This window comes from Manduca sexta, chromosome 25 (genome assembly GCF_014839805.1).
Source record: "Manduca sexta isolate Smith_Timp_Sample1 chromosome 25, JHU_Msex_v1.0, whole genome shotgun sequence".
NCBI lineage: Eukaryota > Metazoa > Arthropoda > Insecta > Lepidoptera > Sphingidae > Manduca > Manduca sexta.
The window spans coordinates 9626769-9642378 of record NC_051139.1 but is presented as its reverse complement, the minus strand read 5'-3'; the positions used below and the strand labels follow the sequence as shown (position 1 = coordinate 9642378).

The 15610-nt window shown below is 32.8% G+C and overlaps 1 protein-coding gene across 1 annotated transcript; it reads right to left on the bottom strand.

The window, feature by feature from the left end:
• Positions 1-86: 86 nt before the first annotated feature.
• LOC115455786 lies at positions 87-14013 on the bottom strand. Its single transcript, XM_030184497.2, has 5 exons — positions 13569-14013; positions 3599-3720; positions 3091-3235; positions 2550-2712; positions 87-2115 (listed from the first exon to the last, which is right to left on the bottom strand). Exons 1-5 carry the CDS (start codon positions 13742-13744, stop codon positions 1264-1266), a joined length of 1458 nt encoding a protein of 485 aa, XP_030040357.1. The 5' UTR covers positions 13745-14013; the 3' UTR covers positions 87-1263.
• Positions 14014-15610: the final 1597 nt, after the last annotated feature.

Below are 15610 nucleotides of genomic sequence, written 5' to 3'. Positions count from 1 at the left end.
ACCATCAGAAAAGTGATAGACAAATGTAATCTTGTTGAGCATTCGTATAATATTCCAGTGGCGAAGGCTATATTGGAATTAGGTTCCTTTTGTGAATTTATGTCTATAAGATTATTATAATATGTATTATGCACAATTAAAATATATTTCATTTACTCTCATTTATTCACTACAGATAGTACAGTAAATCGCTTGTTTCACATGCCGGTTTCCTACATGAAGTCCAATTTTTCTGGTTTACCATTAGAATTACACTCGCAGATTTGCAGTCTCTATATTTTCTTCAACTCCTTCAACCTTTGATAGTCCACCGCTGGACATACGCCTCTCCCAGATTTCCAGAGCGACCTGCATCTAGTTCCTGCGACCTTGACGATTTCGTCTAGCCACCTTGTAGAAGAACGTCCAAAGCTCTGCTTGCCAGTATGTGGTCTCAAGAACTTTTCTACCCCATCTGTTGTCAGTTCAATATTTTAAATTTCTAAAAATAACTTGACCCCTCGCCACTGATATGTAGTAAAATGTATGATATGATTATTTTGTTATTCGTATTATACAGATAAATTTTAATATTTTAACAGACAGCGTCTTCGCATTGACTTCGACGTAGCGATTACAAAAGCGTGCACTCTAACGATACAGTTATCACAATAAAATCTTAGTTTAAGCCGCAACATACTTTATGGCAAAAGCAATAATAAATATAGGGCTTATTTTATCTCCACTTAGGTATAAAAATATATATTTAAATACATAAAATCTCATTCTCTCGGTGAAGGCATTTACGAAGTGTGTTACGAGGATGATTTGTTATAATTACTTATAGCATAAAGTATTGCATTTGGCCCTTGATAGTGTGTAAATAAATTTGAGATCCCTTTTCTAATGTGATTTAGATATTTGCTTCAGTTTCATTAATAGTTAAACATAATTAAAAATGCGGAAAACGTTTCTATACCTTACATACGTATTACATTATGGTAACTCTTGCTGTTAAATGTAAGTAGTACAAATAAATATTTAATGTTTCACAGTGTCAAACTGTAAATCACTTTATATATTCGAACTATTTACTCAAAGAAATATTGTAGGACTTGACTCAGATCGCGTGTATACAAAGTTATTGTATTTTATACCGGACTTTTGTTTTACAGTATATCCTATGACCTCTTGCATGTATCAAATTTACATGTGACATTCTCTCTTCTGTACAATTAGAATTTTCTAGTGATTTACAGTTAAAGCTGTTTTTTGTTTTTATTATTAGACGGGTGATGACGAACCACCGTAATGACTTCTTCTAGGCTTTGGTATAGGATTAGGCGATGAAGTGTCGCTTTTGTCAAATCTTCTTTTAATTTCTGAGACAGATAAACGTTCTTCAATCGAAGGAATGTCTTCTTCCTGTAAAGCCGAATTTAGTTTATTTATTTCTCTTTCAAGTTCTCTTGTTGCTTTATCTATTTCGATAAACTCTTTTTCAGTACTTGAAGTTGTGTCAATACTTTGTTTACGAGAGGATTCATCGTATAGCTTACACACAACCTTTTGCGGCTCGTCGTTCTCATTTACATCTTTATCTATATGTTCATTTAGATTTATGTCGTACGACATATAATTAGTGTCAAGAGCATTTGTTAGACTCTTGCTCCTTTTACTGGATAAGGAATGGAAGTCTTCTAAATTACCACGTCGTAATCTTATGTCATTTTCATTTACACTGGAGTTTCTTCGGTATTTTACTATATCTACTTTTGGAAAAGCTTCAGAATTCAAAATATTATCTTCAGAATCAGCACTCTTTATCGTTGTTTCTTTGGTATCTATACATTCGTTATCAGTTTTTTCTAGTGATTTTATATCCGCACCACTATCTTCAGTTCTTGCATTTATAACATCAGCGATTTCATTTCTTTCTTTATTAGACGTTACGTCAGTGGATGCTTCAACGCTAACATTAGTTTTATTTTCGTTGATATCATGATCTTCAACGATTTTCAGTTCAATGTTTGTATTTAATTCCTCTAACTCATGATCAGAGTCTTTTTTGGAAGATTTGCTAACGTCGGCTTCGGTTATATGCAACTCCGTTGTTTGGCTCAACTCGCTATTGACCTGAAATATTTTTTAAATTGTAATTCTTATACCATTGACAGTAATATGAGAAAGTGAAGGTGATTTGAATAATTTTATATTTCAGTTTTTTTAAAGCGGATGGTGGACTGGCAACTAGCAGGTGAGTTACCCGATATTGATGATATAACCACAATAGTCGTCAAATAACCATACTATGAGATGAATTATGCGTGAATTGCTGCCTTTTTACCGAAATATATGAGCATTGGAAAATTGAGTTATTAGCCCTTCGGTATTCTCAATGATGGTACAAATCGCAACATCATACTGAAGTTATGACTATAGTCTATGATTACCAGACCATACCCATTGAATCAGCTTAGTCTTGCAGTAAACAGAACTGTCTAGAACATGAGTTCTTTGTTTTCCATAATATATTATACTAAGGAATGTGCACTAATTATTAGATTTACCGAAACATCGCCAACCACTGCTACGGGGGGCGGAGGAGGTGCTCGCTTCTTTTTCCGTCGCGAAGCTCGTACAGGTGGAACGGGGTCTTCGTCGAATGGGTTTGTACTTTCGACACTTAAACGTGACCCTGTTATTTCACTTCTCGCCATGCGCGGTGTTGCGCTGTAATAGAAATACAATTTAATTAACAAATATTTATCGATTGATTGAAATTTATGTATATCTTCTATAATGAATATAGTTTTTTCTATACTTAATAATCGTGAAAACTACGCACAATAACGGGATCTGGACCAGCTCACGAATACTATTGCTTGGTTAATTTTATTATAATTATAATAAACAAATGTCGGTATACCACGGTTTTTAGTGGGCCGAAGTTAAATGGCAACGTAAGCTTTAGGAAATCCAAGAATTTAATACCATTGTGGTACAAAGGTGACCGAGATGACCTCTAGCAGCGCTGTCCTCTACCATTCAAAATGTTATAGTAGTAGTCAGATCGGAAACACGTATATTGCAAATTCCACTTATAATTACCTTAGGGAACTGGTGTCATACTGGCTGGAACTTCGCAGGCGCTCTTGGAATCGAGAGCGGGGGAGCGGGGTGATGGAACCCCCATACACGTAGCGCTCTGGTGACCCGACCGTGCTTCGAGTTCCAGTGGTAGATGCAGACGAGTCTGAAAGGTAAATACTATTCTTAATACGTAGGTAGTAGGTACTAAAATCACTGGTGTCCAGTGTCATTTGTAGTTGTAATACGGACATAAAATTCTACCGTCACGTGTTGCGTGTGGGAGTGTAAATATGTACATGTAATTGAGACCGTTCATGATTGTTTTGTTTATGATACAAGAAAACGAATTGTCCGAGAACATCTACGTAGGTTTCATATGCAAGCGGAACCCTTTATACGGATAAATACAGTAAATTATCATTATAGGTATGTAGAGCTAGAGTCTGTTATGGTGATTTATTTTCGATTCAAACTAATAACAGGAAGCTGCAGTAAAACTTCAAATTCTTGACGATTATGCACTTACATTGTAAAGCTCGTCGATACAATATTGGACTGTTTTCACCATTCACCTGGTTGCTTGACTTAGACTTTTCTTGTGATGACTGTTGGCCTTTCTTCCCTTTTTTCAAGAACGAACGAAACGCCCTGTAACATAATACATTACCATTAATATTATATTCTAATAACTTTTTCTTTTGTTTATGAAATAATACCTCTATTTTTGGCTAAATTGACACAATGGGAAGCATCGCAATTATTTTAATTAGGCACTCAAAAACCCGGAGATGTAACAACATGTGAATTCCCACAATTCTCTTAGCGGATGTCTGTAGGCGCAACAGTGACAAAAGTAATGGAGGTTTAGTGCACTTGATTCCACTTGAGCGGTAACAATTGTGCCGTGACGGCCGGCCCGCGGACGGATGAGCGGCCATCGTCCGTCTTGTGCCATTGTGTTGCTCTCCCCTTATACAATACGCCGGTTCACACAAAAGAAAGTTCATTCAATGAACTAATTCTATCGATAAGATATAATAAAAGACTGGTATGATATATTTTTTCGAACTTCGGATACTTCGGTATAAATCTGGTATGAACACGTGATACCAATAAAATTGTTGGAATTGTACCCAAGTAGAATGTAAGGTCAGGTGGGGCAAGTGCGCCGACGGGGTAAGTGCACCTGCCCTAAAAAAATCGAAAACTATTGATGTTATACAATTACCGCAATCTTATATCTATGCTACTAACTGAAATACAGTTCCACTAAAAACCATAAATGGCTCTGTTCATTTTAATACAACTTATTCGCCATTTTATTTTAAGTGTCATTTAGACCTGTAAACAGAGATGACCCCGTGAAAGATAACATCAAATATTTTAAGGTATTCAACATATTTCTGTAAACCAGTAAGGTGAGTACATAGTTTAAACCTTTTATTTTAACTTCCTGCCTGAATTTTATTAATATATACTAAAATAAAGGATTTTTTAGCAATGCGAAAAAACGTACCTCAAAATTGTCGAGTAGGGCACGTGCGCCACAGTTACTAGTCGTATGGCGCACTTGCCCCTGAACCATATATTACCAACCTTTTTTGAAAATGTGTTTTACTAATATGAATTATTATTATTAAAATGTTATATTGTATTTTGTTTTGAGCCGACTTAAATAATGGGGCGAATTAGTTAATTCGTTTTTACAAAAGAAAAAATGAAATACTTTGGTCTAGAGCAACTTTACGTGACGAGGTTGCAACTGTTCGATCAGGCACGTTATCTGGGTATCATGCAGCTAAAACATATTAAATGTCATAAGGCCAAATACTAAGTAATTGAGTTATAAGGCATTCAAAATTGTTAATTCCTACATTTTTGTATGTTTATTTTAGTTTTTAGAAATAAAATGGTTTTTGTATTAGGGCTACCATTTTTTTATTCCAACATATCCGCACACAAAACTCTAATATTAATACCTAAATATAGCAAAAAAAATATCTAAAATGTTTTGAAGCCCTGATTTACAAATATATGGCGCACTTACCCCGAATTTGATTTGTCAGCCATAGTTTGTTATAATATTGAGTGATTAAAAATTATCCTAGAGCAATGCGAGTAAAACTTATTTCTCTATAGACTAAAATGAGTGTTTTCTTTATAATGTTCCATATTGGCGTTTATTTTTACACAGGCGCACTTACCCCATTTCCAGAGGCAAGTGCGCCTACTACCATTTTTTTTTACTTTTAGCAAAATATTATTAATTTATGGTCCGATTTTCTTGAATGGCTATAGGTTGTTATCACAAAATACCAAATATTCTTAAATTAATAAAATTACATTCTTAAGTCAGCACAAAAAGAAATTATTTTACATTGAATCCAGCTATGAAAATTTTATGGCGCACTTCCCCCGACTGACCTTATATCAATGCATTTTATGTGTTGATAAATGAACTAGTCTTCTAAGTTGTTTATAATACCTAGTGCATGAAAGGTCAAACACATGTTCAATATTCACATGTTTCTTATCTCAATAGTGTAATGGCATTTACAAGCAGAACGTTTATTGTAAAATTAATAATGACTTCATTGCTATAGAACTTGCAAACTAATACTTATATAAAGTAAAATAGGCAATAAAAACTAAGCATCTATAGTTATACCATATTCAGACAACGAAAAAAAAATAAAAAAATATACTACGGATCTCTACCCACTTCTCAATTGTCCTTATTTTTATCCTACATCCCGCACAACTGTTATTATAAATGAGAAATTTGTTGGAGATGTTTATTAGCCAACTAAGCATAAACTGCTTTGTTTTTGGATACATTTTTGCGTAAAGATATAGGTATACCGGAGGTAAGTAACACAAACCTAATATGCAAATTTTGTCGTACCGAAAAATGCAGACTGTAGAAAAATAATTTGACATGCGGAATTAATGAGGAAATAGATAATTTCCCACTCTTTTAAAGCCCGTAGGTCAGGGTTACCCAAACTTATCTTTACTGTGACCCCATTTGGACTTTGCCATTGCGCTACGACAGCCCCCTCCCTCTCCACGTCTAACTAAAACTACCAATGCGAAGTTGTAGCCTAGTAATGATAGAAATAAACTCCAAATAAAATTTATAGATTTTATAAGAAACAAAGAACAAAAAGAAATTATGAACAAATACTTAGATAAATAAAACATTTTACTTTCTTGGCTAGCCAGGCAAAGAAGTGAAAATATCCCTTTTCATAAATTAGAAGCCCCTAATGAAAAGGACATACATAAGTACATGCTGTTCTGAGCATATTTGTTCAAAATGGGGCTCCGTTTGGAAATTGCTGCTCTCATTTCTTTCTCTATAATTATTTTACATAGGTAATCTTCGCAACGTGCCTGGGACAATGCCGCTATGTGACGCTGAGAAAACATTTTTTTTTTATCTCATGTTGGTTAGTTTACTTATAATATATTAAGTAAGTATATCATGATTTTATAATGTGAAAGCTGTGTTACTTAAAAAATCAAAATACACCACTATTTTTTTATTACCAAAATATCAAAAATTGTATAGATAAAAAGATAAGTAATAGGCATAAAGTTAAATATTGCGATAGGGATCTATCTACCAGTCTTCAAATATCTAATAAAAATAATACCAGAAAAATATAGTGCCGTAAAAAACCACAGGTTATTTGTAATTCTTGGGTATGATTTTTTATTTCTAATTGATGTTTCGCGTGTAAAAATACTTTAATAAATCTTAACCGCTAAGTCTTATTTAGGATTTCATCAGCGGTTTCTTAAATGTTGTAAACGACCCAGGACAAGATATTTTAAATGCATAAATTGATTACGATATTTATTTGATTGGTACAATTTATTCCAACATTTTTCTATTGTAACCAAAGTGTTACAGATTATGGTAAGTATTAAAATAATATGCCGATTAATAGTTATGTTACCAGCTTATTAAGCTGGTAACATAACTATTCCGTCTGTTTGTTTAAATGTTGGTACATTTATATAGGTCCCCAAACTATTCAATCCAATAATAATCAGTTTAGGTTAATACAATTGCCCCATCTGACTGTGATGCCAAGCAGCAATACCTAGGTATGCAATAACTTTTACGTTCTGTTTTAATGTGGTATTAGGAGCATTACTAACTTTTTAGATGTTTTGATTGAAGTCAAGTGTTCCACTGTTCCTCTCTGCATATAAAATTGTCGAAATATTTTCCCCAATCAAATTTGTACTATTAAAATACAGTTTTAACATGTTTCTTCTACTAAAAACAGGAATCCATTACCTACACAAGATCGAGACCCATGCCTGCACAAGTCATGAGAGTTTAGACTAGGATCTTGTTAATCGGATGCATTAATCATACAGTATGCCCTATAACTATGTGACCTATTTGCCGCATAAGTTATCACCATTTTGTTGAACAAGTGATTAAACTCATCCCGTTTATCTTGAAGGTTCTTTACTCAAACAATAATGCTTTATACTTCAAGCCGCTGCTAACATTAACTGGTGCGTTCATAAGTATTAAATTAACACTTTCATCATCATTGTGTAGGTTGAATCAGCCTGTTAGCATAAGTATACCCAGTGGAATTTGCATTAAAGCTATAGGTAAACATTTGTGTAGTTAACAGGATAAATTGAAGCACAAACGTAGTATTGTCAGAGGTACCTGCAAATTTAGAGTAGGTATCTATTTGTAAGTGAATTTCGTAACATTCTATCATTAAATAATTACAATTAATATAAAATATGAGTTTCAACAAAACTAAGTAAAAGAAGACGTTAAAAACGACGTGTACTTGGATACAATCATTTCCGCAAAACATAATGTTTTTCAAGCAATAAGTGTGATTGATGTAATAGAATGTCGCCGCATGACGCATTCATTGTCTTGTTACTAATTATAAACTTTACGATTACATTACTCGATCAGTGGCAATTGTTGTACTAAGGAGTTATACCATTTTCAGGGAGGAGCCAATTCAGTGTATATTAACAGCAATCCATAGTACCTATGCCAAACAACAGGTCCAATACAAAGGAGTTATTTTAAATTAAAGAAGGTGGTCTTTATTGCGTTATTCAATGAAACCACATAAGTACTCGCCTTCACCTTCGCTGATATTTTGCCTAAAATCATCCATTAAGTAGGTAGTTAATAATGAATTTTTTCACCAATGTCCGGATGTTAGTTTTCTGATATTTTTTTTATCATTTTGTATATATGCTTGAATGTATTTCTGATTGAAAGTATGATATTGCCGCAGCCATGAATTCTCCTGGAGCAGTAGCAGTAGCAAATTAAAAGATTTTTTTATTGATATTTATTTTGTTTGAAACTTTTTTTTCTACGGCTTAAGTAAGTCAAGTGTGTTGTTTAAGTAGATAAGTATGTGGTTTAATTTAGTAACGCAATGTTAAAATGACCCTGTATAATTTAGTTCTCGGACTTGCAATTTGAAGTTGTTTTTTTATCGATATGTAGATAATCGATTTTTTAACTGTCGCAAGGTTTTTTAGTACATTGCTTTTAATGGTTTCTCCTAATTATTATATAATTAGGATTTAACGACTAGAAAACTTATGCGACTAGTAATTATGTTTTTTTATTTCTGCAAAGATACATAAAATTTGAATAATATAAAATAAGGTTTTATTGTTTTAATATAATCCATTATTAATTATTCTTATGAAAAGATCAGGAAAATAAAACCCTACCTCACTTGCACCTTGTTGGAAACATAAATAATTTTGCTCGATGCAAACCGCGTGGAGGCTATCTGTGTGGTTTCCGCCGTATCTGAACATAAACTTAAAAAAACATACTGCGCTCGAAGGACCTACCTAATAATATGCGAAGTATTTCCCTGCTAGGCACTACTTAATTCCTATTTCGGATAATTCCCGGATTTTGTTAATTGAATATATCGATGTTCGATATTAATTACTATGCTTGTGTATCGAATGTAAAAGCGCATCGGTTTTGCAACCAACTTACGCTAACTAGAAATTAACTGTGGTTTGGTATATAAATTTCTTGGCAAATTCGAAGGAGTGATGACTAGTAATAAGACGGTGGCGATTACAACAGAATGGCACGTTTGTGTGTCACAATGACGATTATCTTACGTTATTACTGCTTGCATACAACACACATTATCAACCTACGAACTAGTACTGATTGTTGCACAAAGGCGATTTCTTTAAAATATAACAATATTCTTTGTTGCCAATTAGGTCACCTCGTCAAATAATTCAGTGAACAAAGTCACAGGTCCTGTAGGCGTTACTACACAATGCACATTTACATTGTGTTAACTTTATATGCCCGTAAGAATTGTGACGCAGTGCAATATTATTACAACCTCTTTTATATTGATTTATTCATCCACCACTACGGCATCGTGTGCCGGATACATCATTGTTGTCGACCCCCGTTTTATATTACAGTGCTTTGTATTCACTAGCCAATAAACATTAATTGCTATTTACTAAGTACGCAATTCTGAGTGTGGAAGGTCACACGTCTGAGTTGTCTCATTTATTATGATTGAATGTTCGTAAAGTACACTGTCTTATCAACACTTACAAAGAATAAGTTACGCAATGAGCATATCAATCCAAAAATAGGTTTAATGTAACACCTCAACACTAGTTTTATATTTCTTATCTGATAAAAATTGCAGTTTTTTATGAATCAACACTATACGGAGATTGAATTTGGAAGTTTGCCAAATATTATCTCAATGTAGTTTCACAAAAAACACATTGTTGCAATTCATTGAAATAAAGATATTTATAATAAAAAATCAGATAGCAATAATTGCTTTAGTATAAGTAAGTCATGCATAGGTCGATGGTAATCGGCCCAAGAACGAACTTCAGCAGGCAAACATGCACATAGATTATAGTAAATAAAAACGCGAGACGGTAACTCATATATTATCTATAGTCAACAAATTCAAATATAAAGTACATAATACGTGTTATTATTGATATTACTTTTAATATTTGTACATAATTTGTTACCTACGACATCTTTCGCAATATCTGCAATGAATTTCTAAATGTAAAGGGCTTTATGTATATAAAAGAATAGGTAGGTTACGTACACTAAATTGCTTACTTAGTAGCTTTATGGGATTATGGACGAACTCTGAATTAGGATGATTTGAATTTGATACCCAGGTTGGATAAGTCATCGTTGGTGTTTTCGGTCTCTAAAATTTCACAATTGCTGATAAAAAAATTAAGGTGAAATTTATTGTTTTAATTAAAAATTATACTTAAATCCGTTCTTCCATTAAGCTTACATTAAAAAATCAACACTTGATTTAATTTTTTAATTATTCTTATCACTCTGACTCGGCGAATATGAGTCCGTAAATTAATCGGTCAGTTAGAGCTTTGCCTTTTATATAAATTAATAAGTGTATTGTAACTGTATTAAAAATGTTTCTGTTTTATTACATTATAGCTATATATGGGTATCAATCAGGTCATATCGAACAACGAAGGCACTTAGTACATAAAAGTGGGTCATTTCTTTTCATTTGGATGTAGGTAATGAAAAAAAGCAAAATAATCGTGCTGCTATGCTGATTTATAAGTAGGACAGCGAAATAAAATCATACAGCACTATGATAAATTAGTTGATTAAATGCGTTGTTTATCTAAACGAATAAATGTATTTTTTATTTATCATTCCTATTAGATACCGGAACGTAGTCACACCAGTTTATTTCCTGGTTTTGTAAAGTAATTAGATACGCTGGACATCATAAGTGCAAATCCAGTGTATTTTAGCATGCCTACCTAATGTTGACAAACGATGAAGTTATGTACCTCTCCACCATGTCATAGCTAGTAGCCTCTATATATTCCATTACAAGTAAGTTATTTATTGTTATTGAATGAAATTATTGCATATACCCAATTTTTGCTAAAGCCTAGAGTTTTGTAAAACCTGATAAAAATCTATTTGTTTTAAAACAACTCGATTTGAAAGAAAATATAGTGAGCGGAATTTAAACTTCTAAAATGATTAGTAAACTTATTTCTTACAAAAACCGTCAAGATTTCGGTACCAAAATAATACATTTTCACTACACATTCAATATTTTGCTAAATGCATTTTGCTAAACGTATTCAAGAAAGAAAAATATTTGGAACACTTTGAATAGGTATATCTTAGTTCATTTACTTGTCAGGTATGTAGACCAAAGCAAATTGCCGATATTATACTTAGTCATCTTTTTAGCTGTGACAAAGTCCAACAATCACCTCGTAAACTATTCGTTAAGACTCTATTAGTTATGAGAAATGTTTTGTAGCAAGTAGATATAAAATAAAAAAACTAACTATATCCGCTACAATACTCAATTATCAATAAGGGACCTAATGGTATCTTTATTTTTTAATATAAAAAAAATCACGAAAAGCTTCTACTAAGTTTAACAGACTTCCGTTAATGATATATCGGCCATATAGTATATAAATTTACCTTTGATGCATAGGTTTGATAGATTTTATTTTTGTACGAATCCCTAAGTATCTTCGGAGTAAAAATCCATAATAATTAATTATGAAGACCGCTTCCTACCTAATAACTCCTTTATTTTATATTAAAAAAAAAAACACTCCAATTTAATGTGTTTGATGATGTAGGCGCCTCTGAGCGTGCTCAAAGAGAAAGAATAATTTTAAAGTAATTACTTGTCAACGTCATTGGCCGACGAAACTAATAGATTTATCGAACACTGTGACAAAACCAATGCGATACAGTTGAGTAATACTGTCTCAAACTTGCGCAAAGGTTTCATTAAAACTATAGACACGTAAACGAACAAATGAAATGCCAATCACGAATAATTATATTCCAATGGTAGATAACTACTGTGTACGCATATACTTGTGACGGTGATGAATTCAACTCTATTAATAAATGTGTGACAACACTTGCATTATTTAAATCTTTAGACGTCTGCCTTCCTAAAGATAACTTATAAAATCATATGTTTTTATAAGGGAAGTTTTTAAAGGTGAGGGCGGTAAAACATTATGGAAATAGAGTAAAAAGTATTAAATAGCTTTAAATTTCAATGCTATAAATTAGAATTTATCGAGGTGAGAACGCAATCGCAGTAAATACATGATGAAGCATAATAACATTCGATATGCAATAGTGGATCCATTCCACGTGTCAATAACCTGACTTTTTGTGACGATGAATCACGATTTTTGAAATAAGAATCACAATTGTTAAGTTAATTAAACTGCTTGTGGTACAATTTTTCCATTGTCTTTGTCTTGCTATTTTCCCAGGAAAAGCAAAATGTAACATAATGTAAGCTACAGGCGTCGATTAGCTCTATTTCTATAATTTAAGGCTAAAATGAATGTTTTATTAAAATATAAACGTTGCCAACATTGTGTAATTAATGCATGATAGACGAGCAGTTTATTGTAAAGATAAGGGGAGAAGTCGTATTAATCGGTTTGACTGTACATAATATTTATTAACACTTGAGATATTAAACGAACAATATCAATCTAGTTTGTCTAGGTATCTATCTATTCACTGATGTAAATCACTGTTTCATTCGCCCATATTTTGGGCCTAGTTTCATTTAAATAAATGTATATATCTGTTTCCTTACGGTTTTAGTTTGGTATGTGCCGAGGAGTCATAAATACTATCACGTGAACTTGTGAATTGCGCCAAAAATTATAAATTGCTGGTAATGACCATACCATTTTGACAGGAATGGTCGACTAATATTTACAATATAAATAAGTAGATCAAGTACAGGCTAAACTGATTTAAGTGTAAGAATTGAATTTCACACTTAACAATACTCTCAAATTAATTACCAAAAAACATTAAAATATACTTACTAGAACGACCAATTAATGGACTATTCTTGTATCAGCTTAAAAAATAACAATATGAAAACGAAATTATTGCTTTTTATTTTTTTTAAATATAAATTTTTTTTTTTTTTTTAATATTAAATGTTCGTATCTTTCAAACACTTAAGTGTTAAGGAATTAGCATGAAGCAGAAAATCACGTGAGAACAAATTTAAAACGTTTTCTACACCTCGCTCTCTCTTACTGAAATTATACAGATGTTTAAAAATGGTATTGTTATGTCTAGCATAATGTGAGTATATATATAATAATATTTCATGGTACAATTATTCGTATACTTATATAATACCATGTATATATTTAAAATACGTTAAACCAAAATATTTTTTATAAAACCAAACGACCTGGAGCGGAATAAGGCCGAGAGAATGCTTTGTTTACCCACATGAAACCACTAACAACGGTATAACAGTATCTAATTACTGTTTCAGGGTGAAAATATTTATATCAGGTAAAACCAATCACTGAAGGCTGCCTTTGCTAAAAGAGCACTGAACCGACCCAAATATGTTGGTTTTCCTCTTACTCACCAAGAATTTTTAAGGTCTTTGATGCCGGAGAAAGTGATGCTGTTGGAACGGTTGAGTTTTCTTCCTAGAGTCCAGAACCTTATCTTGTTGTGATTGTCTTCCTCGTGGAATGGATTCAAGTGTTCCGGATAGTCGTAGATAGAGATGGTTTTGCCAGAACCCGCCATCGCAGCCATAATTGCACCAGAAAACTCACTTTTAGGGTTTTACATAATATGCCGTGCGACAGGCGTCGACCACTTACTTTATCTGTTATCACACTGGTGAATTATCACGAACTGATAGCGTTGTATCGTTTTATCGCGTCGAGATAATTGCGGTGTTTGTTTTCACGGTTGTATTTGTGCGAGAGAATATCAGCACCGTCGCGGTCGCGGCGCTCGGCGTCGCGTGCTGAGGCATACTGACTAAGTGTCTAGTCTCTACACTCTACCGACGACCGACTCGGCCGCCACGACAGCCGCTGTCCGCTCCATACACGTTGTCACATCATCAGTGCTGGTTAGTTCTACTGCATTGTCTGTCAGTATTTACGTTTGAGCAGTAAACTGAATGAAGACTACTGTCTTGCCTACTCTATTTGATAGCTGAAAGGTGATTGTATTTGAAAGGTGACTATCAAGGATAGTACTTTTTGGTTTCTATACCGTGATTTTATAAATGACGTTAGTACATTCTAAAATGCCTGGCTAGTTCTGATCATGAACATGCAATTTATAAAGCATTTGGAAAAATATAAGTACGCAATTAGTATTGAAGTTGGAAAATTTATCTCTGTGTAAATGTGCATTACCAAAATTGATAGACCTATTCGAGGATACAGTAGGTACATATTAGCTCTTATAACCGTAAACGTAAAGCATATAATATTTACTGAAGATGACGGCATGTTTACCTACACACGACGAGCCACGTCATCAGCAGAAAGGCGAAGGTCGTGTACCTAAACTTAGAAATTATATTATGTGTTATATTTCCAAGACAATGTAATTGAAAATAGTTACACATAATTGTTCTTTTTAGGGTTCTGCACGAAGCAAGATGACCTTATACACTTCATACTTGGTACCTATCTTTCCGTGTACAAAGACAACTATAAATACAGATGTATTTAATATAACTAGTGGAAAATTGTAAAGCCAAGTTTTTATCTTGAATAGAAAAGTATTCAAATGAAATGTTTACATAAAATTGCTGTAATCCGTAACTATAAGGGGTTTCAAGCAGTTTGTCAAAATATGTCTTGTATTAAGGAATATCGGCCTAATATGTTTTGTGTCGTCACCATAACCGTGATTACGGAAAAATATGTTAAAAATGTTTACATCAGTATAGACAATAATCACAAAAATTTCCACAAAAGATGTAGTAATTGAGGGAAATAATCTTCTAAAGTAAATATTACAAATATGCTTATGATGGCCAACCCAAACAAATTTTCGGGGAAATATAAATTACATAAGCACACACAGTAGTCCTCGATCCAAGATATTTTTTCGCGTGTTACATACTTAAAATTATCCGGATTTATTAAACGAATGCCTTAGGACATAAATCTATAGGAATATAATAATGATGTATAAGTATATAATATAATATCTGTGGTAATCGAGTGTCTACTGTATTTTCCGAATTATACCTACCCACTTTTATGCATAGACTGTTTTTTGCATTAGCTCTATCAGCAATACCTAGATCCTAACATGTTCTTGTCAAGTATTTCTGAACTTGTATGACGCATTAACCACCAGATAGAATAATTTAACACGAATTAGAGACAAGGAAAAAACTGTTTTAATATTGTTTGTCGATGCTGGCGCCATTACGTATTCTCTGCTGTTATTTTGTAATATTTAGTTATTTTGTTCTTTGTAAAACTTATGTATTCAAATACTTCATTTTTTTGTTCATAAATATATGCCTATCCAAAGCATTGGATTTTCATGTTATTTTAATAAAAAAAATATATGAACAAAGTTATTAAAACGTGGTATTCCATAAAACAAATAAACATACAAATCATTTTTATCTGTAGACCGCAT